General features: G+C 45.1%; 1 protein-coding gene across 2 annotated transcripts in view; it reads left to right on the forward strand.

The window, feature by feature from the left end:
• The window catches only part of LDB1 (LIM domain binding 1), a 299,786-nt gene that overhangs the window by 250,646 nt on the left and 24,140 nt on the right, over positions 1-25,000 (forward strand). For both annotated transcript variants that reach the window (XM_082269267.1, XM_082269268.1), the window contains exons 2-6: positions 2,653-2,755; positions 13,164-13,208; positions 16,618-16,693; positions 18,275-18,377; positions 20,594-20,766. In XM_082269267.1, the coding sequence (XP_082125393.1) occupies positions 2,653-2,755; positions 13,164-13,208; positions 16,618-16,693; positions 18,275-18,377; positions 20,594-20,766 (500 nt within the window). The remainder of the gene's footprint in view (positions 1-2,652; positions 2,756-13,163; positions 13,209-16,617; positions 16,694-18,274; positions 18,378-20,593; positions 20,767-25,000) is intronic.

The raw sequence follows: 25,000 nt of genomic DNA on the forward strand, positions 1-25,000 counted from the left end.
GTGGATCTTCAGTATTGTTGCTGAAAGTATTTTCTCGGGGGGGGGGGGTCTATTCTTGGAGGGATCTATTGCTGCTGGGAGAGATCTATTGCTGGGGGTGTCTATTGTTGCTGGGTGAGATCTATTGTTGGGGGGGGTCTATTCTTGCTCGGGTGGATCTACAGTATTGTTGCTGAAAATATTTTCTTGGGGGGGACTATTTTTTTCCTGGGAGAGATCTATTGTTGCTGGGAGAGATCTATTGTTGTTGGGGGGATCTATTCTTGCTCGGGTGGATCTACAGTATTGTTGCTGAGGGTATTTACGTTTGGGGGATCTATTGTTGCTGAGATGCATCTGCTGTATTGCTGAAGGTATTTTCTTGCGAGGGGATCAATTTTTACAGTGAGGGATTTGTTGTTGCCAGAGGGTTCTGTTATTGGGGGGGGGGGGGGGGTCTATTGTTGCTATGGTGGATCTACAGTATTGTTGCTGAAGGTAATTTTTTTGTGAGGGGTGTATATGTGTGTGTGTATATATATTATAATATATATATATATTTTTATTTTATTTTTTTCTGGAAGGGGATCTATTGCTGGTGGTGTCTATTGTTGCCCGGGGGCAGGGGATCTACTGTTGCCCGGGGGGAGACGATCTACTGTTGCCGGCTGCAGCGCATATATTACTACTTTTCATGAACAAACTACTTAGTACCAAAAAACAAATATTTGCATTCTCTAAAAGGGGTGGAGACCAGTCCCAAATCTCCCACTTGTGATTGGCTCATTGCTCTACCAGTCTTGATTGGCCCATTGTTCTTCCACCTGTGCGATTGGCTCGCCGCTCCTTCCTTGCATTACATCACTAGTGCCCGGCTGATCATGTGATTTTAGTAGGCGGAGCCTCTATTCCTTTCATTTTTGGATTGGTTTCAAGGTTTGAAATGTTTTATCTCTTTACTCGATGCAAACTCATCTTTCAGGCTCCATTCACACCGGAGATTCCAGAATCGCAGCAAAACACAGGACACGTTTGCGATGCCATTAGTTCTTAGTGGCACCCCAAACGCGGTGCGTTTTTTTTTTTTTTTTTTTTTTTTTTTTAATTTTGTTTTTATTTTTTATTTTTTTTGGCCACGATTGTTGAGTAGCAAAACTCTCTAATATTGCTGCAAAAATCGCACCACCAAATACTCCTAGCTCTGTCCTAAAATTTGGTACATGAGCATCTTTGGAGCGGAGGGAGGCCCAAACAAATGAACGGTGCAGCTCCAAAAACGCACACGCAAAAAAAAAAAAAAAAAAAAAACACGCTGTTGCTGCAATACGCTTGGATGTGATTGGAGACTTCTATTTTACAACAAAACATTATTATTTGCTTATTTTAGTGCATTGTTTCATTGCTTTTGTAAAATGACTGCGCACAAATGCAACATAAAAAATTGCAACTACCGCTGTTTTATTCTCCAGGGTCTTTTTTTTTTTTTTTTTTGGACAATATGTACTTCCTTGGGGGGGTACTTTACAGTTTTTTGCACAAAAAAAAAAAAAAAATGCTTTTACCGTGTTCATAAAGGATGGGGGAGGGGGGCTACTTTACAATAATTCTGAGGGGAAAAAAATGCTTTTACTGTCTTCATAAAACTAAGGGGGGTGGGGGGTACTTTACAGTAATTTGGAGAAAAAAATGCTTTTACCGTGTTCGTAAAAGTAAGGGGGGGGGGGTACTTTACAATAATTTTGAGCAAAAAAAAAAATGCTTTTACCGGGTTCATAAAAGTAAGGGGGGGGGGGTACTTTACAGTAATTTTAGGCAAAAAATAAAAACGCTTTTACCATGTTCACAAAAGTGGGGGGGGGGTAATTTACAGTAATTTTGAGCAAAAAAAAAAAGCCTTTACTGTGTTTGTAAAAGTAAAGGGGGGGGGGGGATGGGGGGGGGGTACTTTTACAGTAATTTTGAGACAAAAAAAAAATGCTTTTAGCGTGTTTATAAAAGTAAGGGGGGGGGGGAACTTTACAGTAATTTTGAGCAAAAAAAAAAAATAATGCTTTTAGCGTGTTCATAAAAGTAAGGGGGGGGGGTACTTTACAGTAATTTTAGGCAAAAAATAAAAATGCTTTTACCATGTTCACAAAAGTAAGGGGGGGGAGGTAATTTACAGTAATTTTGAGCAAAAAAATGCCTTTTACTGTGTTTGTAAAAGTAAAGGGGGGGGGGTACTTTTACAGTAATTTTCAGCAAAATAAAATATGCTTTTACTGTGTTTATAAAAGTAAGGGGTGGGGGTGGGTGGGGGGGTACTTTACAGTAATTTTCAGCAAAAAAATGCCTTTTACTGTGTTTGTAAAAGTAAAGGGGGGGGGTACTTTACAGTAATTTTCAGCAAAAAAAAAAATGCTTTTACCGTGTTCATAAAAGCAAGGGGGGGGGAATTGGGGGGGGGGGTACTTTACTATAATTTTGAGCAAAAAAACAAAAAATGCTTTTACAGTGTTTATAAAAGTAAAACCATCGTCCCGGTAAACGAGTGGTTAATGTCTGCGCACGGCCTGAACAGGAAATGAAGGCGGAGTTTTGCTTTAAGCAGACCTGACTACATGTGAAAATGTTGCCTTTGTTGCCCCGTTGTCACCGTGTAACGCTGGCTGTTCCTTTTTTGTCTTCCGACAGGCTGTTCCTCCAAGTCGTTCAAGCTGTACTCGCCAAAGGAGCCCCCGAACGGCAACGCCTTTCCCCCCTTCCACCCGGGCACAATGCTGGATCGAGATGTGGGGTAGGTACATTCTTCTGTCTGTGTCTCCGGAATGCCGGCACTCCGGTCATTATACCTTTTATTATACATGTTTTATAGGGGGGGGGGAGGGTTCTGTCGTGGGGTGACAACGCTGCTCTCCAGAGATACAGTGCAGTGAGCGTTGTCACCTCAGGACAGGAAGTGTGTTACTGGCAGGATGACCAAGAAATAAGGCCTCATGCACTGGGTGTGTGACCAGATCTTCTGAACACCTTTTATCCTGGCAGGTGTAAAAAAATGCGTTTCGGTTCGCACCCGCATGGGTGCTCAGACTGTGGCCGTCCAGGTGTGGCAGAATACACAAATCCCATCATGGCATTTCCGCGCTATGGATGTTAACAACTTGCCAACCAGCTATAGCCGCTATATGGCAGCAGGTTGGCAGGTTCCCACGAAGCGCCGTACTGTACAGGTACGGCGCTTTGCGGGAGCAACCGCGCAAGCGCGCGCTCATTCGCCAGTTTACAACAGCAGACCGTTCTCTCAGCAATCATCACAGAGCCCCTATGTTCCTCCTATTTAGGATCACAGGTCTCTGTGTTGATTCCACAAGCCCATCCACCCCACAGTTAGAAAACACCCCCTAGGCATACATTTAACCCTTTGACCACCCCTGGGTTAACCCCCTTCCCTGCCAGTGTCGGTACAGTAACAGTGTATATTTTTAGCACTGATTACTGTAGTAATCTCATTGGTCCCCCCCAAAAGTGTCAAAAATGTCAGGGGTCTGATCTGTCCGCCAAAATGTAGCAGTCAGTTGCGGCTAGTGTATATGGGGCGCAGGGGCGCCGCCCCCCCATCCATGCAACCGGCCCCCTAATCTACATGCGGGCACCGAAAGCATGGAGTTCAATGGGGCTTTTTTTTTTTTTTTTTTAGCCATGTGATTAGAGCCAGAGGCTCTCACAGGCTTTAAAATGGGGTGGGCTCGGGGCGCAGAGCAGTGCATCCCTAACCCCCACCTAGAATGAAAATTCGCTATTGTCACACGGATCCTCCTCTTGGCCAATCAGGAAGCGGGTTTTGAGACACGTTTCCCAATTGGCCGAAAGGAGAAGCCATGCCATTGAGCATGGGGGAGGAGGGAGGAGTCGTAGAAGACAGGGCGAAGAAGCCGTAGCCGCCGCCTGCTGCTGCATTGAGGCAGGGTGAGTGAGGAGGGGTCCTGTCCTGTCTTGTCTCTCGTGCGGGAGGGCTGTGTAATGTGAAGGGGACCAGAGGTGCGGGAGGGCTGTGTAATGTAAAGGGGACCAGAGGTGCGGGAGGGCTGTGTAATGTAAAGGAGACCAGAGGTGCGGGAGGGCTGTGTAATGTAAAGGAGACCAGAGGTGCGGGAGGGCTGTGTAATGTAAAGGAGACCAGAGGTGCGGGAGGGCTGTGTAATGTAAAGGGGACCAGAGGTGCGGGAGGGCTGTGTAATGTAAAGGAGACCAGAGGTGCGGGAGGGCTGTGTAATGTAAAGGAGACCGGAGGTGCGGGAGGGCTGTGTAATGTAAAGGGGACCAGAGGTGCGTGAGGGCTGTGTAATGTAAAGGGGACCAGAGGTGCGGGAGGGCTGTGTAATGTAAAGGAGACCAGAGGTGCGGGAGGGCTGTGTAATGTAAAGGAGACCAGAGGTGCGGGAGGGCTGTGTAATGTAAAGGAGACCAGAGGTGCGGGAGGGCTGTGTAATGTAAAGGGGACCAGAGGTGCGGGAGGGCTGTGTAATGTAAAGGGGACCAGAGGTGCGGGAGGGCTGTGTAATGTAAAGGGGACCAGAGGTGCGGGAGGGCTGTGTAATGTGAAGGGGACCAGAGGTGCGGGAGGGCTGTGTAATGTGAAGGGACCAGAGGTGCGGGAGGGCTGTGTAATGTAAAGGGGACCAGAGGTGCGGGAGGGCTGTGTAATGTAAAGGAGACCAGAGGTGCGGAAGGGCTGTGTAATGTAAAGGGGACTAGAGGTGCGGGAGGGCTGTGTAATGTAAAGGAGACCAGAGGTGCGGGGGGGCTGTGTAATGTGAAGGGGACTAGAGGTGCGGGAGGGCTGTGTAATGTGAAGGGGACCAGAGGTGCGGGAGAGCTGTGTAATGTGAAGGGGACCAGAGGTGCGGGGGGGCTGTGTAATCTTCATATACTAGCAGGTGAATTTGGCCCTCCATCCATGGAAAAGGTTGCAGACCCTTGATCTAGGCAGCCCCCCCCCCCCCCCCCCGAGTAGTTAACCACTTCTGGACTGGAAGGATTTTCCCCCTTAATGACCAGGCTATTTTTTGCGATTCGGCACTGCATTACTTTAACTGACAATTGCGCGGTCGTGCGACGCTGTACCCAAATAACATTTGTCCTTTTTTTCCCCACAAACAGAGCTTTCTTTTGGTGGTATTTGATCACCACCTCTGCGATTTTTTTTTTTTTTCTTGAGCTATAAACAAAAGAGCGACAATTCTGAAAAAAAAAAACAATATTTTTCACTTTCTGCTATATAACATTCCCAATAAAAATCAATTTTTTTCATAATTTTAGGCTAATTTGTTTTCTGCTACATATTTTTGATTAAAAAAAAGCGTATTTTGATTGGTTTGCACAAAATTTATTGAGTCTACAAACTACAGGAAAGATTTGTCATTTTTATTTATTTTTTACTAGTAATGGCGGTGATCTGCGATTTTTAGCGGGACTGCGACATTGCAGCGGACAGATCGGACCCCTAACTGATATTTTTGACACTTTTGGGGGGACCAGTGACATTACTACAGTAATCATTGCTAAAAAAAATACTGTACTAATGACACTGGCAGGGAAGGGGTTAACCTAGGGGTGATCAAAGGGTAAATGTGTCCCTGGGGGGTGCTTTCTAACTGTGAGGGGGGTGGGCTGTTGGAATCAACACAGATCTGTGATCCTAAATATGAGGAACACAGGAGCTCTGTGATCATTCCTGAGAGAACAACTGTCCGCTGTGTTTACAACAGCAGACTGTCGTCCTCTCTCCACTGGGAGCGATCGCAGCTGCCGGCCCCAGTAGTTCGGCTTCCCCGCTTCCTAATGGGGGCGGGAGCACGGCCCCAGGAGCGCTCCTGTGATCCGCCGTACAGGTACGGCGGATCACGCAGTCAAACCATTCTGCCACAGTATATCTGCAGCGGGCGGTTGGCAAGTGGGTAAAAGGCAGACTTGATCTATCTTTTGGCTTGTATACAATTCTTGGACAATTTTTAGGCATTTTGCCGAGGCGCCCCTGAAGGCACCCTAATGAACAAGGGTGACATAGCAGCACATGATGCCACTGGGTCTAAAATAAGAAATATAATAAAAATGCGAAGGTTTGTTTCAAAATGTCATTATATATAAAAAAAAAAAAAAAAAAAAAAAAAAATTTTATTTATAATATATATTTTATTTATTTTTATTTAGAATATATTTTATTTTTATTTAGAATATATTTTATTTTTATTTAGAATATATTTTATTTATTTTTATTTATAATATATCTTATTTATTTTTATTTAGAATATATATTTTATTTTTATTTAGAATATATTTTATTTATTTTTATTTAGAATATATATTTTTTATTTAGAATATATATTTTATTTATTTTTATTTAGAATATATATTTTTTATTTTTAATATATGTAGCTAAATGGAAGGAATAAATAAAAATAAATATATATATATTTTATAAATAAAAATAAATTTATATATTATAAATAAAAATAAATGTATATATTATAAATAAATAAATATATATATATATATATATATATATATATATATATATATTATTATTATTTTATTTGTTTTTGTTTGTTTTTTTGGGGGGGGGGGGGGCAGGGAAAGCAAATATACCCTGAATTAGGTGGTCTGTAGTTCTGCTGATTGCGCTGCCTGCTGTATCCATGTGAATGCTCTCCATCCCCTGGAGCTGATGACGGGACTGTCACAGTGCCTTGAAAAAGTATTCACACCCCTTAAAATGTTTCCACATTTTGTCATGTTACAACCAAAAATGTAAATGTATATTTATTGGGATTTTATGTGATAGACCGACACAAAGTGGCACATAATTGTGAAGTGGAAGGAAAATGATAAATGATACAAATAAATCTGTGAAAAGTGTGGCTGCATTTGTATTCAACCCCCCCCCCCCCCCCCCGGAGTCAATACTTTGTAGAACCTCCTTTCTCTGCAATTACAGCTGCAAGTCTTTTTGGGGATGTCTCTACCAGCTTTGCACATCTAGAGAGGACATTTCTGCCCATTCTTCTTTGCAGAATATCTCAAGCTCTGTCAGATTGGATGGAGAGTGCCTGTGAACAGCAATTTTCAAGTCTTGCCACAGATTCTCAATGGGATTTAGGTCTGGATTGTGACTGGGTCATTCTAACACATGAATATGCTTTGATGTAAACCACTGGTCTTCCCGCTATGGCCCTCCAGTTGTTCAGGAACTACAATTCCCATCATGCCTAGTCATGTCTGTGAATGTCAGAGTTTTCCAATGCCTCATGGGATGTGTAGTTCTGCAACAGCTGGAGGGCCGTAGTTTGAGGATCACTGATGTAAACCATTCCATGGTAGCTCTGGCTGGATGTTTTGGGTCGTTGTCCTGCTGGAAGGTGAACCTCCCCTCCAGTCTCAAGTCTTTTGCAGACTCTTAACAGGTTTTCTTCTAAGATTGTCCTGTATTTGGCTCCATCCATCTTCCCATCAACTCTGACCAGTTTCCATGTCCCTGCTGAAGAAAAGCATCCCCATAACATGATGCTGCCACCACCATGTTTCACAGTGGGGATGGTGTGTTCAGAGTGATGTGCAGTGTTAGTTTTCCCCCACACATAGACTTTTACTTTTAGGCCAAAAAGTTCAATTTTGGTCTCATCTGAGCAGAGCTCCTTCTTCCATGTTTGCTGTGTCCCCCACATGGCTTCTCGCAAACTGCAAACAGGACTTCTTATGGCTTTCTTCCACCAATGGCTTTCTTCTTCTCACTCTTCCATAAAGGGCAGATTTGTGGAGCGCACGACTAATAGTTGTCCTGTGGACAGATTCTCCCACCTGAGCTGTGGATCTCTGCAGCTCCTCCAGAGTTCCCATGGGCCTCTTGGCTGCTTCTCTGATGAATGCTCTCCTTGCCCGGCCGGTCAGTTTAGGTGGACAGCCATGTCTTGGTAGGGGCCCGGCCGGTCAGTTTAGGTGGACGGCCATGTCTTGGTAGGGGCCCGGCCGGTCAGTTTAGGTGGACGGCCATGTCTTGGTAGGGGCCCGGCCGGTCAGTTTAGGTGGACGGCCATGTCTTGGCAGGGGCCCGGCCGGTCAGTTTAGGTGGACGGCCATGTCTGGGTAGGGGCCCGGCCGGTCAGTTTAGGTGGACGGCCATGTCTTGGTAGGGGCCCGGCTGGTCAGTTTAGGTGGACGGCCATGTCTTGGTAGGGGCCCGGCTGGTCAGTTTAGGTGGACGGCCATGTCTTGGTAGGGGCCCGGCCGGTCAGTTTAGGTAGGTGGACGGCCATGTCTTGGTAGGGGCCCGGCCGGTCAGTTTAGGTGGACGGCCATGTCTTGGTAGGGGCCCGGCCGGTCAGTTTAGGTGGACGGCCATGTCTTGGTAGGGGCCCGGCCGGTCAGTATAGGTGGACGGCCATGTCTTGGTAGGGGCCCGGCCGGTCAGTTTAGGTAGGTGGACGGCCATGTCTTGGTAGGGGCCCGGCCGGTCAGTTTAGGTGGACGGCCATGTCTTGGTAGGGGCCCGGCCGGTCAGTTTAGGTGGACGGCCATGTCTTGGTAGGGGCCCGGCCGGTCAGTTTAGGTGGACGGCCATGTTTAGGTAGGTGGACGGCCATGTCTTGGTAGGGGCCCGGCTGGTCAGTTTAGGTAGACGGCCATGTCTTGGTAGGGTCGCAGTAGTGCCATACTCTTTCCATTTTCAGATGATGGATTGAACAGCGCTCTGTGAGATGTTCAAAGCTTGGGATACTTTATTATTACCTAACCCTGCTTTACACTTCTCCACAACTTTATCCCTGACCTGTTTTGTGTGTTCCTTGGCCTTCATGATGCTGTTTGTTCACTAAGGTTCTCTAACAAACCTCTGAGGGCTTCACAGAACAGCTGTATTTATACTGAGATTAAATTACACACAGGTGGCCTCTATTTACTAATTAGGTGACTTCTGAAGGCAATCGGTTCCACTAGATTTTAGTTAGGGGTGTCAGAGTAAAGGGGGGTGAATAGAAATGCAGCCACACTTTTTATATATTTATTTGTAAAAAATGTTAAAGCATTTGGCGATGGTGGGCGGAGTCATTTGTCATTTGTTATTGGTGCAGGAAGAGGTCGGCCGGCCATTGATTTATGCACTCGGACACTGAGCACGGCCTTCAGTGGAAACCCGCATCTGGGCTGCTGGATGCCGGCCACCGGGGGATGGGAAACCTTCATATTTAAAGAATGACTCCAGGCAGACACATAAAACACCCTCCATTGATGGGGATTTATCATCCAATTTATTGTTTGTTGTGTTTGTTGTATAGGCTGGGAGTGTTTTAGCAACAAGGCAGGACATGGGATGCCAACTCAGAGTTTTTCAGCCAGGCTTCAGGAGGTACGGAAATGGCCTACACCTATAGCTAAGACATCATCCAACTCTGGTCAGGGCTGCACAGTTTGTTTTCATCTCATTGGGCTCCTTTCCTGCACAGGCAGTTCTTCTTCTTAACGATAAAGCTGAACATTTTGAAACCTTTGTAGCAGGGGGCTGATCTATGACCCTGGATGATGCCTGAACAAAGATGGTGCCGTCCATATGGAGAGGAAAGTAATTCAGGCATGGTCAGGGGCAGTGCTGTGATCTCTGTAGGAGATGGTAAATACCTGGACACATTAAATTGGCATGCAGTTCCCATCCGCAATATAGCCAAAAGACGGCTACAGTGGGGGCTTACTTTTCTGGGTGGTGCGCTCTGTAGTCGCTGCATCCTTCGGACACAGCTGATCACAGATCGGGGTAAAGGGCCAATCACAGCCGTCCTTTACCACGTGATTAGATGTGTCCAATCACATGTAGACACAAGAAGAGATAACTGGCTTGTGTTAAAGGGACCTCTACACTGATAATTAGGGCACTGATTATCAGTGTAGCCCCATCTGTGTCCATCGCTGCCTCATCAATGTCACCTATCAGTGCTGCCTTTCAGTGCCCATCACTGCCTCCTCATCAATGTCACCTATCAGTGATGCCTACCAGTGCCTATCGGTGCCCATCACTGCCTCCTCATCAGTGTCATCTATCAGTAATGCCTATCACTGCCTCCTCATCAGTGTCACCTATCAGTGATGCCTACCAGTGCCTATCAGTGCCCATCACTGCCTCCTCATCAATGTCACCTATCAGTGATGCCTACCAGTGCCCATAACTGCCTCCTCATCAGTGTCATCTATCAGTGATGCCTATCACTGCCTCCTCATCAATGTCCCCTATCAGTGATGCCTATCAGTGCCCATCACTGCCTCATAATCAATGTCACCTATCAGTGATGCCTATCAGTGCTCATCACTGCCTCCTAATCAATGTCACCTATCAGTGCTACCTTTCAGTGCCCATCAGTGACACCTATCATTGCCCACCAGTGCCGTCAATCAGTGCCTTCCCATCAGTGTCACCCACCAGTGCTGCCAATCAGTACCCATCAGTGTAACCCATCAGTGCTACCTATCGATGCAGTCTCTTCAGTGCCCATCAGTGCCTCTTCATCAGTGATGCCTATCAGTGTCACTGATCAGCGCTGCCTATCAGTACCCATCAGTGCCTCCCCATCAGTGTCCCCTATCAGTGCTGCCAATCCACTACTCACTAGCGCGGCCTATCAGTACCCATCAGTGCCTTCTCATCAGTGTCACCCATCAGTGCCACCTATCGGTGCAGTCTTATCAGTGCTCATCAGTGCTGCCTAATCAGTGTCGCCTATCAGTATCGTCAATCAGTGCTGCCTATCAATACCCATCAGTGCCTCCCCATCAGTGTCAACTATCAGTGATGCCTATCAATGCTGTCGGTGCCCATCATTGCCTCCTCATCAGTGTCGCCTATCTTTGGTGCCTATCAGTACCCACCAGTGCTGCCAATTAGTATCCAATAGTGCTTCCCCATCAGTGTCACCCATCAGTGCTGCCTATCAGTGCCTCCTCGTCAGTGTCACCCATCAGTGCTGCCTATCAGTGCCACCTATCGGTGCGGTCTCACCAATGCCCATCATTGTTACCTTATCAGTGCCTCCTCATCAGTGTCACCGATCAGTGCAGTCTCATCAGTGCCTCATTAGTGTCACCTATCAGTGCCGCTAGTGCAGTCTCATCAGTGCACATCAGTAAGGCTCGGTTCACACTGGGGCAGTTTTTTGCCTGACAAGTCGATGCTTTATGTAGTGTAATGGAAGCGTTCTAATCGGAGCGACTCGAGTCTCTCGGACTGGAAAGAAGGTTCCTGGACTACTTTGGGGGCGACTTCAGAGCGGCTTGCATTGACTTCTTTTAACCACTTTAGCCCCGGAGGATTTGGCTGCTCAAAGACCAGGCCCTATTTTGCGATTCGGCACTGCGTTACTTTAATGGACAATTGCGCGGTCGTGCGACGCTGTACCCAAATTAAATTGATGTCCTTTTTTTTTTTTTTCCCTCAAACAGGTGGTATTTGATCACCTGTGCGATTTTTTTTTTTTTTTTTTTTTGCAAATTTATTCAATTTGCGTTTTTTTTACACTTTTTTTTCAACTTTGCTTTTTATTTAACACTTTTTTACTCCCCCCCCCCCCTTTTTTTTTTTTTTTACTCCTCAACAACAGGCACTTTCATCCCCTTCCTGCCCAGGCCTATTTTCAGCTTTCAGCCCTGTCATAAAGTAAATGCTACATGCATTATCTGCCCTTACTCAAGATGGCGGCAGCTAGAAATGCTACAGGGGTGTTTTACATCCCAGGAGTCTTAATGGGAGGAGGGGATTTCTCAGCTAAACACACCCTCCTGCTTGCATTTTTGATCTAAGGGCAGATGGATTCCAGTAAGTATATGCTACGAAAATCATCTGCCCTTACTCGAGATGGCCGCAGCTTGAAATGCTATGGGGTTGTTTTACATCCTAGGAGTCTTCATGTGAGGAGGGGATTTCTCAACTAAGCACACTCTACTGCTGCATGCCTGAACTAAGGGCAGATGGATTCCAGGAAGTAAATGCTACGTGAATCATCCGCCCTTACTCAAAATGGCTAGAAATGCTATGGGGGTGTTTTTACATCCCAGGAATCTTCATGGTAGGAGGGGTTTCTCAGTTAAGTACACCCTCCTGCCTGCATGATTGATTTAATGGAATCCAGGAAGCAAATGCTACATAACTCCTCTGCCCTTACTGAAGATGGCTGCAGCTACAAACCCTAAGGGGGTGTTTTACATCACAAGAGTCTTCATGGGAGGAGGGTCTTTCTCAGTTAAGCACACCCTCCTGCCTGCATGCTTGAGCGAAGGGCAGATGGATTCCAGAACACAAAAAATGCCACATGAGCCATCTGCCTGTACTAAAGATGGGTACCTGAATCATCTGCCCTTACTCAAGATGGCCACAGCTAGAAATGCTACGGGAAAGGGGGGGGGGTGTTTTACATCCCAGGAACCTTTATGGAAGGAGGGGTTTCTCAGCTAAGCACACCCTCCTACCTGCATGTTTGATCTAAGGGCAGATGGATTCCACTAAGTATATGCTACAGGAAGATGGCCACGGCTAGAAATGCTGGGGGGGGGGCGGGGGGTGTTTCCTCAAAGGAGTTTCTCAACAAAATAAAGCATGGAGACACAGATGGATTGGGGGGGGGGCGGGGGTTTGCTTTGAATATAAAAAAATAATTAAATGGGTAACCTTGATTTGAAATCAATAAAAACGTTTCTGTTAAAAAAAAAAAAAAAAAAGAATTTTCATTACATACCTTTTATTTTTTTTTACCCTGTAATGTAATCACTGGGCCTCCGCGCCTCTCTATGCAATGCAGGCAGATCATGGCTGGTGGGAGGGAGTGGCAGGGTGCTGACTTCCTGACAACATCACATCAGTACTCCACTCAAAAGCCCTCAGGGCTGATGCAATAGTGGGAGGAGCTGTGCAAATTAAAAAAAAAACAGCTGATTTGACCACCTCCAGCCCCACCATCACCACCACCATCAGCATGGATTCTGATTGGAGAATCTGGCTGAGAGCGTGTAGCCCTTTCATTTCAGCTTGTGGGAGACGTAGGAGTAACCGTTTTGGGCGGAGCAGACCTGTGTTGCTCAATAGGATCGGTGTCAGTGTGTGAATGTAACAATTTGGTATTTTCTCTGTAGAAAGCGGCTCATCATCTAATTCCAATATCTCTTCTTCTGTCTTGTAGACCCACCCCGATGTATCCGCCAACGTACCTGGAGCCTGGGATTGGGTGAGGACTTTCTCCGCCTCTGAAAATGTCTGATTTTCTGTGTAATGTCAGGATGCGAGCGTTTGGGGAAATACGTCCTTCCATGTACTGTACAGTTGCATCTTGCCGTTTCAGCCAGTAGGTGGCAGTATGCAGTCCAGGGGAAGTTTTTTTTTTTTTTTTTACGGAGGTTCTGGACACTCCCACACCCTGTACCGCCCCCTTGTGGCCGTTTGTATGAGCCCCAAAGTGATGTCTTCCAGGGAGCCGCCCCTTGGAGTGCAGGTCATAAGTACTTTAATTGATACAAATTTCTTCCAATGTAAAATCAAATAGAAGATTCTTTTACCCCTTAACCACTTAAGCCCCGGAAAATTTTACCCCCTTCCTGACCAGGCCATATTTTGCGATTTGGCACTGTGTGACTTTAACGGACAATTGCGCGGTCGTGCAGCGCTGTACCCAAATTAAATTGACGTCCTTTTTTTTCCCACAAACAGAGCTTTCTTTTGGTGGTATTTGATCATCTGTGCGATTTTTTGATCATGCGCTATAAACAAAAAGAGCGTCAATTTTGCAAATATAACAATATTTTTCACATTTTTTTATATGAAATTCCCCCCCCCCCCCCCCCCAAAAAATGTAAAAATCAAATTTTTTTTTAACATTTTAGGCCAATTTTTTTTTTTTTTTTTTACCATGTTTGGTAAAAAAAATCGCAATAAGCGTATTTTGATTGGTTTGCGCAAAAGTTATTGCGTTTACTAACAAAGGGAAAGATTTTTGTCATTTTTATTTTTTTTTTTTTTAACGAGTAATGGCGGCGATCTGCGTTTTTTTTTTTTGCGGGACTGCGACATTGCGGCGGACAGAGCGGACCCTTGACTTTTTAACACTTTTTAACCCTTTTAACATCTTAGGCCAATTTGTTTTCTGCTACATATTTTTGGCCAAAACAAATCGCAATAAGTGTATTTTGATTGGTTTGCGCAAAAGTTATTGCATCTATTAACTACGGGAAAGATTTGTCATTTTTATTGTTTTTTTTTTTTTTTTTTTTTTTTTTTTTTTTTACTAGTAATGGCGGTGATCTGCGATTTTCTACGGGAGTGCGACATTGCGGCGGACAGATCGGACCCCTAACTGACATTTTTTACACTTTTGGGGGGGACCAGTGATATTACTACAGTAATCAGTGCTAAAAATATGCACTGTTGCTGTTAAAATGACACTGGCAGGGAAGGGGTTAACAGTGTTGGTGATCAAGGGGTATAAATGTGAGCCTAGTGGAGTGATTCTAATTGTGGGGGGGGGGGGGGCGTGGCTTGTGAAATGACAATATAGACATGTGATCCTATATAGAAGGATCACAGGCGCTCTGTGATCATTCCAGGGAGAAGAACGGTCAGATGTGTTTACAACAGCTGTCTGCCCTTCTCTCTCGGGGAGCGATCGCGGGTGGCCGGCGGCAATCGGAGCCACCTGCCCCGTGCATCGGAGTCCCTGCTGTCAAGTGGGCGTGCGACCGATGTAGGTCTACGTTGGTTTGCGCAGGAGGGCCACTCTGCCGCAGTAAATAGGCGGTGGGCGGTTGGGAACAGGTTAAAAAAAAAAGCGACGCGTTTCAGTGGGCAGAACTCCTCCCCACTTCATCAGGGCTTGCCAACTGGGCCAAATCTCACACTTCTGTCCTACATGTAAACATCTACATTTTATTGCTATGAAATTGCCCCAAAACCCCCAAACATGATATATATAATATCATTTTTTTTTTTAAAGCAGAGGCCCCAGAGCAGTGATGGGAAACCTTGGCAGCCGGGATGTGTTGGAACTACATTTCCCATGATGCTCAACTATACTGCCGATTGCATGAGCATCATGGGAAATGTAGTTCCAAAACATCTGGAGTGCCAAGGTTTCCCATCACTGGTCTAGAGAATAAAATGGCGGGTGTTGCAATTTTTTTATGTCACGCGGTATTTGCACAGCAGTTTTTTTTTTTTTTTTTTTTCAAACAAAAAAAAAATACACTTTTAAGACCCCTTTCACACATTCATATCTGTGCGACTTCAAAGTAGTCCCTGCACTACTTTGGTCCGACATTGAAGCAATGCCTGTGTAATCTTGAAGTCTATGGACCTCAGGTCGCATCAGTCGGACGAAAGTAGTGCAGGGACTACTTTGAAGTTGCACAGATATGAACGGTACTCATTGGAAATCATGGGAGTAGGACTTGTCATGTGACTTTGCAGTCCCAAATCGCAGGACAAGTCGCACAAGTGTGAAAGGCGTAATTCATTTTATTGCACACAAACGCAATTAAATACCCTAATGTTTTATTAAAGTTTAAAAGAAGTTATGCCGAGTAAATAGATACCGAACATGTCACTTTTTAAAATTGCGCACGGACGTGGAATGGCGCCAAACTACAGTACTTAAAAACCTCAATAGGCGACACTTAACATTTCTTCAGGTTATCAGTGTAGAGTTACAGTGGAGGTCTAGCGCTAGAATTATTGCTCTCGCTCGGACATTCGTGACAATACCTCACGTGGTGCGATCAGCATTTACATATCCGCACGGGACTTACAGATGTGTTTGCACTTAAGCATGAAGGGGGGGGGGGAAGGGGGAGCGTGGGGCACTTTCATTTTTTTTTTTTTTTTTTATTAGCTCCTATAATTTCTTACACTTTATAATTTTTTTTTTTTTTGAATAACTTTATTGCTATGACAAGGGATGAACAACATCCACTGTGATTGCATGGGTCGTGACAGGTCCTCTTTAAAAAACATTTTTGGGAATGTTATGTAGCAGAATGAGAATTTTTTTTTTTTTTTTTTTTCCAGAATTGTCACTTTTTTTTTTTTTTTTGGAATAACTTTATTGCTATGACAAGGGATGAACAACATCCACTGTGATTGCATGGGCCGTGACAGGTCCTATTTAAATTTTTTTTTTGGGAATGTTATATAGCCGAATGTGAGAAATATTGTTTTTCTTTTTCTTTTTTTTTTTTTTTTTTTTTTTTTTAGAATTGTCACTTTTTTTTTTTTTTTTTTTTGTGTATAGCTCAAACAATAAAAATCGCACAGGTGATCAAATACCACCAAAAGAAAGTTCTATTTGTGGGGGAAAAAAAAGGATGTAAATTTAATTTGGGTACAGCGTCGCATGACAGTCAAAGTTACCCAGTGCCAAGTTAAAAAAAAAAAAAAAGTGGCCTGGTCATTAAGGGGGCAAATCCTTCCGGTCTTAAAGTGATTAAAAATCTGAGCAGCTAAGTGTTAAAATATATATATATTTTTTCACAGCAGGTCCTCTTTAATCTTCATTTATTATTTATTGCTGAAGTGCTGATGGCGGTGGTGATGATTTTTCCATTTTCTTAGTGTTCTCATTTACTGACGCGGTTTTATATTCACCGCAGGAGACACACGCCGTACGGGAATCAGACAGACTACAGAATATTTGAACTGAACAAACGTCTGCAGAATTGGACAGAGGTAGGTCACCGACTTTTCCTGGATTTGTGTCTGAGGCTTTCCCGGCCTTCTGTACCATGAATGTAGGTCTCCGGCCTCGGGGAATCCCTGCTAAAAGGATTAGATATACAGCTCCTTCTGCATTACCATGATTAGTAGATTATAGAGCGCTTTAAATAGAATAAAGAATGTAATGCAGACAAAGAAAATTGAAGTGCCCCCTTTACATTGGTGGTCAGTGGAGGAGTTTTACCCTCTTGGGTTGGCAGCTCAACAGAGGAGTTTTCCCCCTTGCATTGCTGGCCCGGCGGAGGGGTTTTCCCCCCTTTCGTTGGCAGCTCGGCAAGGGAGTTTCCCCCTTGGGTTGGCGGCTCAACAGAGGAGTTTCCTCTCTGCTTGGGTTTTCAGCTCGGCGGAGGAGTTTCCTCCCCGCTTTGGTTGGTGGCTCAACGGATGAGTTTCCTTGCTTGGGTTGGCTGCTCGGCGGAGGAGTTTACTCACCGCTTGGGTTGGCGGCTCAGCAGGGAAGTTCCCCTCCTTGCATTGGGCGGCTCTGCGGAGGAGTTTTCCCCCCCCATGCGTTGGGCGGCTCGGCGGAGGAGTTTCCCCCCCCCTTGCGTTGGGTGGCTCTGCAGAGGATTTTTCCCCCTTGCGTTGGGTGGCTCTGCGGAGGAGTTTTCCCCCCTTGCGTTGGGCGGCTCTGCGGAGGAGTTTTCCCCCCTTGCGTTGGGCGGCTCTGCGGAGGAGTTTTCCCCCCTTGCGTTGGGCGGCTCTGCGGAGGAGTTTTCCCCCCTTGCGTTGGGCGGCTCTGCGGAGGAGTTTTCCCCCCTTGCGTTGGGCGGCTCTGCGGAGGAGTTTTCCCCCCTTGCGTTGGGCGGCTCTGCGGAGGAGTTTTCCCCCCTTGCGTTGGGCGGCTCTGCGGAGGAGTTTTCCCCCCTTGCGTTGGGCGGCTCTGCGGAGGAGTTTTCCCCCCTTGCGTTAGGCGGCTCTGCGGAGGAGTTTCCCCCCCCCCTTGCGTTGGGCAGAGTCCCCCCCCCCCCCTTGCGTTGGGCGGAGTTTCCCCCCCCCCTTGCGTTGGGCGGCTCGACGGAGGAGTTTCCCCTCTCCCCTTGTGTTGGGCGGCTCGGCGGAGGAGTTTCCCCTCTCCCCTGCGTTGACCTCATGCCTCCACTGATATATGTTGAAATATCTATTTGTGTGTCTTATTTGGAATTCTATTTCTCCCTTCCTGTGAGGTCACTGAAATTCGTAAAATCTCTCCTATGGGAGCGCGGACAGCAGTGAGGGATAATAGCTTTGGGCTTCAATGAAAAATCGGGTGATTATAATGAATCTCTTCCATTGTCTGGCCTGGGTGTGGTACGGCAGCAGAGGTCACAGTCTAGGGTGGCAAATCCGATTCATCCTGGGGGTAAAACTACTAGGCCCTTAGCATTAAACCACATTTTTAGGTGACACAACAAATGAGGCTTAAGGGAATAATAATTGAATCCAGCCCTGGAAGGCCTTTTCCTTGAAGCATATAATGGGGATGGATGAATGAACGGTTTGTTGTGTCAGTGTGGTGGATTTCGGATGATGATGTCTCTCTTCTGTTCCCAGGAATGTGATAACCTCTGGTGGGACGCTTTCACTACAGAGTTCTTTGAAGATGACGCCATGTTGACCATCACCTTCTGCTTGGAGGATGGACCAAAGAGATACAGTGAGTTCTCCTCGGTGTTGGTTGCCATCCCTGGTTGCCCCAAGTTCTGGGACTAATCCAATCGGTCCTCAAAATGCAATAAAAGCCAAAGCTGAAGAAAATTGGCACCGCCTTCCTCAGCAGCCAATGGGATTTCAGTTTCTGCTCTGTAACCCGCAACAGGGGAAATAAATCCAAAATTTTACAGGTGTCAGAACTTGAATAGAATAGTAGGTTCTGGTGACAACTGTGGGAGAGCCGATTTGGAGGACCAGCTTCAGCAGGTTCCTGAGCAGTGGGGTCCATCTGGCTTTGGACTAAATAGACCAGAGAGCGCTTTGCCCCTGTCAGGATCCTCGCGGCCTGGGAGTTTTAGGGTTTTGAGGCCTTTGCTCCAAACCATTGCCTGGAGAGGTCTTGGCTCTATTAAGAATCCTTCCCTCACAGACTATAGGAGAGGTAGTAGCTCTAGAAGGGTTCTTCTCACCCAGACCAATTACCTGGAGAGGTTGTAGCTCTAGAAGGGTCCTTCCCACCCTAACCATTACCTAGAGAGATCGTAGCTCTAGATGAGTCCTTCCTGCCCAGAACTTTGTCTGGAGGGGTCGTAGCTATAGAAGGGTCCTCCCCTCTCAAACCATTGCTCGGAGCAGTTGTAGCTTTAAAAGGGTCCTTCCTCCCCAGGCCATTTTCTGGAGAGGCCATAGCTCTAGAAGGCTTCTTCTCTTTACCTGGAGATGTCTTGGCTCTAGAAAGGTCATTCCTTCCCAGACCATTACCTTGAGAGGTCGTAACTCTAGAAAAGTCCTTCCCTCCTAGACTATTGCCTAGATAGGTCATAGCTCTAGAAGGGTCCTTCCCTCCCAGACCATTGCCTAGGGAGGTTGTAGCTCTAAAAGGGTCCTTCCTGCCCAGGCCATTGTCTGGAGAGGTTGTAGCTCTAGAAGGGTTCTGCTCTTCCACACTATTACCTGGAGAGGTCTTAGCTCTAGAAAGGTCCTTCCTTCCCAGACCATTACCTTGAGAGGTCGTAACTCAAGAAAGGCCCTTCCCTCCTAGACTATTGCCTAGATAGGTTGTAGCTCTAGAAGGGTCTTTCCCTCCCTGACCATTATCTAGGGAGCTTGTAGCTCTAGAAGGGTCCCTCCCTCCCCAAACTATTGCCTGGACAGCTTGTAGCTCTAGAATGGTTCTTCCCTCCCATACCATTGCCTGGAGAAGTCACAGCTCTAGTTGAGTCCTTCCTGCCCAGAACTGGGCTCAAGGTCTTGGTTCTAGAAGGGTCCTTCCCTCTCAGACCACTACCTAGGGAGGTGGTAGCTCTAGAAGGATCCTTCCCTCCCAGACCATTACCTGGAGAGATCATAGCTCTAGAAAGGTCTTTGCCCCCAGACCATTACTTGGAGAGATCATAGAACATTTTCTGGGGAGGTCTTAGTTCTAGAAGGATCCTTACCTCTCAGACCATTACCTAGGGAGGTTGTAGCTCTAGAAGGATCCTTCCCTCCCAGACCATTACCTGGAGAGATCATAGCTCCAGAAAGGTCCTTGCCCCCAGACCATTACTTGGAGAGATCATAGAACATTCTCTGGGGAGGTCTTGGTTCTAGAAGGGTCCTTACCTCTCAGACCATTTCCTAGGGAGGTTGTAGCTCTAAAAGGAGCCTTCCCTCCCAGACCATTACCTGGAGAGATCGTAGCTCTAGAAAGGTCCTTGCCCTCAGACCATTACTTGGAGAGATCAAAGCTCTAAAAAGGTTCTACCCCACCCCCCCCCCCCCCCCAGACCATTACCTGGAAAGATAGCTGTCTAGATGTTTCCTTCCTGCCCAGAATATTGTCTGGAGTTGTCGTAGTTCTAGAAGGGTCATTGCCTAGGTTCCTTAGCTACAAGGTGGTCACACTTAGGAGGCAGGAGGTCCCATTAAATTCCAACAGCTTCTTCTGGGTTGAGTGCTAATTATCTATCAATTTGCATGATTAGACGTTTCATGTTTTTGCTCTAGGGCTCTTTCACACACTAGCAGTCAGGGGCGGTAAAAACATGATCAAAGTTTCAGCTAAAACATTTTCCTCCTTGTAAGTAGGGCAGGTGAGGCTCTGGCTTCTGCATTCCACCACCAACCAAGAACCTAGAGGGCTCTGCTTTGCCAGCCTCTGGCTAATAGGAAAAGCTCCAGATATGTATCATTGAGGACATCCGTGTGACATAGATCTGTTTCTTTGTTTCTTTCTAGCAATTGGAAGGACGCTTATTCCTCGGTATTTCCGCAGTATATTCGAGGGAGGGGCAACAGAACTCTACTACGTCCTCAAACACCCCAAGGAGTCATTCCACAATAACTTTGTTTCCCTCGACTGCGATCAGTGCACAATGGTCACACAGCATGGAAAGCCCATGTTCACACAGGTAAGGGGGGGGCTGCTTGGTATGTAGTGGGGGTAAAGGAGGGGTTCACACACCATGACTTAACAACTTGCACCCCCCCCCCGGAAGGTTTAGTCCCCTTAATGACTAACTAGGCCATTTTTTCCTATTCAGCACTGTGCTGCTTTAACTGGTAATTGCTCAGTCATGCAACGCTGCACCCAAATGAAATTTATATCATTTTTTTCACACAAATAGAGCTTTCTTTTGGTGGTATTTAAACACCATTGGGGTTTATTTTTTATTATATAAATGAAAAACTACCAAAAATTTTGAAAAAAAAAAAAAGTTTTTTTGCTTTCTGCTAAAAAAAACATATTCAATAAAGAATGTAAAAAAATCAAATTTCCTTATACATTTTTGCCAAAATGTATTCTGCTACATTTTTGGTAAAAAAAAAAAAAAAAAAAATCCCAATAAGTGCCAGTTAACATTATAGCGGAAAAATAAAAAAATAAGCATCCCAGCAATGTTTATCAACAGCATTGCTCAGCTGCTGAAACAGATAGAAAAAAAGAAACATTGTTACTTTTTGTATCTTTCTGTCCATCTACAGATCAAAAGGGATCACTGGAGGTTTTTATTTTTTATTATATAAATAAAAAACGACCAAAAATTTTGGAAAAAATAAAAACAATTTTTTGCTTTCTGCTAAAAAAACGTATTCAATAAAAAAATGTAAAAAAATCGAATTTCCTTTATAAGTTTTTGCCAAAATGTATTTTTCTATGTTTTTGGTAAAAAAATAAATAAAATCCCAATAAGTGCCGGTTTACATTATAGCGGGAAAAAAAAATTAAAGCATCCCAGCAATGTTTATCAACAACAATGCTCAGCTGCTGAAACAGAAAGATAACAAGAAACATTGTTTATTTTTGTATCTTTTTGTCAATTAATCTACAGATCAAAGGGATCACTGGGGGTTTTTATTTTTTATTCTATAAATGAAAAACTACCAAAAATTTTGAAAAAAAAAACCCACCATTCTTTGCTTTCTACTTAAAAAACTTATTCAATAAAAAAATGTAAAAAGATCAAATTTCCTTAAATTGTTGCCAAAATGTATTCTGCTATGTTTTTGGTAAAATAAATAAAATCCGAATAAGTGCCAGTTTACATTATAGCGGGAAAAAAAAAGAAGCATCCCAGAAATGTTTATCAACAGCATTGCTCAGCTGCTGAAACAGAAAGGAAAAAAAGAAACATTGTTTCTTTTTGTATCTTCTGTCCATCTACAGATCAAAGGAATCACTGGGGGTTTTATTTCTTATATAAATGAAAAACTACCGAAAATTTTGAAAAAAAAAAAACTATTTTTTGCTTTCTGCAAAAAAAATATTATTCAATAAAAAATGTAAAAAAAATAAAATTTCCTTATAAATTTTTGCCAAAATGTATTCTGCTACGTTTTTGGCAAAAAAAAAAATTAAATAAAATCCCAATAAGTGCTGGTTTACATTATAGCAGAAAAAAAAAAGCATCTCAGCAATGTTTATCAAAAACAATGTTCAGTTGCTGAAACAGATAAAAAGAAGCATTGTTTCTTTTTGTATCTTTCTGTCTTTTCATCTACAGATCAAAGGGATCTGTCAGTTTAGGTGCCGGTTCACACATATGCGATGTCAGACATTGCATGTGATTCGTACTGCACTGCTGTGCAAATCACATGCAATGTCTGTGCAATGCGATTGCGGGTGTCCGGCGGACATCGCGTCCGCTGGACCCGCTGATTGGCTCCCCCTGTGGCCAATCGGTGTGTGCGCGCCCCACTAGCTGTCTCGCGAAGCAGTGTACAGGTACGTTGCTTCGCGTTGCAGAGCGCGACCTGCCGCAGTGTAAGTATAGCGGCTGGTCCGCAAGTGGTTAACACTGCCCCACTAATGCAGCATTAAGGGGTTAATTGACACTGGTGCCACTAATGCATTAATGACCAATAGCAGCAAATTAACCCCATTAGTGGCACCAGTGTCCGTGTTAACCACTTGCCGACCAGCTGCCAAACACTGGTACCACAAATGCAGCATGAAGGGGTTAACACTGACACTGGTGCCACTAATGCAACATGAAGAGGTTAACTGACACTGGTGCCACTAATGCAACATGAAGGGGTTAATTGACACTGGTGCCACTAATGCAGCATGAAGGGGTTAATTGACACTGGTGCCACTAATGCAGCATGAAGGGGTTAATTAACACTGGTGCCACTAATGCAGCATGAAGGGGTTAATTAACACTGACACTGGTGCCACTAATGCAGCATGAAGGGGTTAATTAACACTGACACTGGTGCCACTAATGCAGCATGAAGGGGTTAATTAACACTGGTGCCACTAATGCAGCATGAAGGGGTTAATTAACACTGGTGCCACTAATGCAGCATGAAGGGGTTAATTAACACTGGTGCCACTAATGCAGCATGAAGGGGTTAATTAACACTGGTGCCACTAATGCAGCATGAAGGGGTTAACACTGACACTGGTGTAACTAATGCAGCATGAAGGGGTTAATTAACACTGACACTGGTGCCACTGATGCAACATGAAGGGGTTCATTAACACTGACACTGGTCACTAAGGCATCAGTGACCAATAGCAGCAAATTAACACCTTCATGTTGCATTAGTGGCACCAGTGTCAGTGTTAACCCCTTCATGTTGCATTAGTGGCACCAGTGTCCGTTAATTAACCCCTTAATGCTGCAGCATGAAAGTGTCATTAAACACTGCCACTGGCCACTAATACAGCACAAAGTGGTTATTTATCGTCACTGCCCACCAATCGGGAGGGTAGTTTGAAATACCACTACCACTGACCATCAGTGCAGAGGCACCGGAAAGGGGGAGGGGACCCCCTTCCGCCGCCTGCAAAAGCAATCCAGCGGCTTATTAGCCGCTAGGATTTATTTTACAAAAAAATGCATTGTCTGCCCGAGAAGGCAGCCTTTAGCTGTGGTATTCCACTTTGAACGGGCAAACTAAATGTACGTTAGCCGGTCTTAAGGTGGTTTTTAAAGCACAACTTCAACCTAATTAGCCCAAAAAATGCCCCTCCTGACACCCACGCTGAACCTATTTTCAGGCCACTGACGCATGACTGAACCGGGACAGGCTAAAAATAGTATATAAATCTTTTTTTTTTTTTTGTGTGTGTTTTTTTTTTGTTTTTTTAGTGAAATTTGTTTATATTTTTTTATATTTATTCTTTATGCTAACCTTTTATTGGGGCCTTGCTAGTTACATTTTTTTTTTTTAAAGGGGAGGGGGGGGGGGGAAATGTGTGCTGTACCCCTGGTGATCTTTGATCTCTACCATGTTGCTTAGGTAGATCTCCACTTCTCAAAGGTTGCCGACCCCTGGCTTAGAACATAGTAGGGGTATGTAAAAGTTCAAGTAAACTTTGAGTTTAGCGCCCCCCCCCCCTGCCAGCATGCTGCAAAGAAGGGCCATTGCTCTGTGTCAAAGCAGCGGTCCCTCTGCAGAGGTCCAACACGCCACTAGCGGAGTCAGACCTACAGCATGCAATCAGCAAAACTCTCACTACCTGCAGATTGGCAAGCTGACCCCCCCCCCTTTTTTTTTCCCCCTTCCCCACACACACACACACTCCTATTGGCCGTTCACTATAATCGCTGGCCTCAGGGTCCATTAGGAATGTGCTGGGGGGGCGGAGCTTTGTACTGTTGTCCAAACTATGGCCCTTCAGCTGTTCAGGAACTACAATTCCCATCATGCCTAGTTATGTCTGTGAATGGCAGAGATTTACAATGCCTCATGGGAATTGTAGTTCCTGAACAGCTGGAGGGCTGTAGTTTGGACACCCCTGGCCCCAGGTCACCATTGCCACCCTCCTTTCTAAAAATGCTGTTTGCCTGGCTGTGTCTGTCAGTGGTTTCTGAACCCCTTATCGAAAACACAGATATGCAGCATGTCATGTGACGATCGGATTCCTGATCTGTACTTCCAGGTGTGCGACTCAAAGAATTGAAGCAATTCTATCACCATGGCAGGCATACATTTTTAGAAAGTGAGGCTGGCAATTTGAAAGCAGTGTTTTTTTATTATTATTATTATTATTATTATTATTATTATTATTATAAGGATTTTACTGTGAACAGATCCCAATGGGTCCTGACCACCAATCAAAACTCAGAGGCTGCAGCTTGCAGATCTGGGGCTGCTAATTTATTGAAATAACAAGGGAGACATCTAGTGGTCAGT

This window comes from Pelophylax lessonae, assembly GCF_965119305.1.
Source record: "Pelophylax lessonae genome assembly, chromosome: 9".
In the NCBI taxonomy this organism is placed as follows: domain Eukaryota; kingdom Metazoa; phylum Chordata; class Amphibia; order Anura; family Ranidae; genus Pelophylax; species Pelophylax lessonae.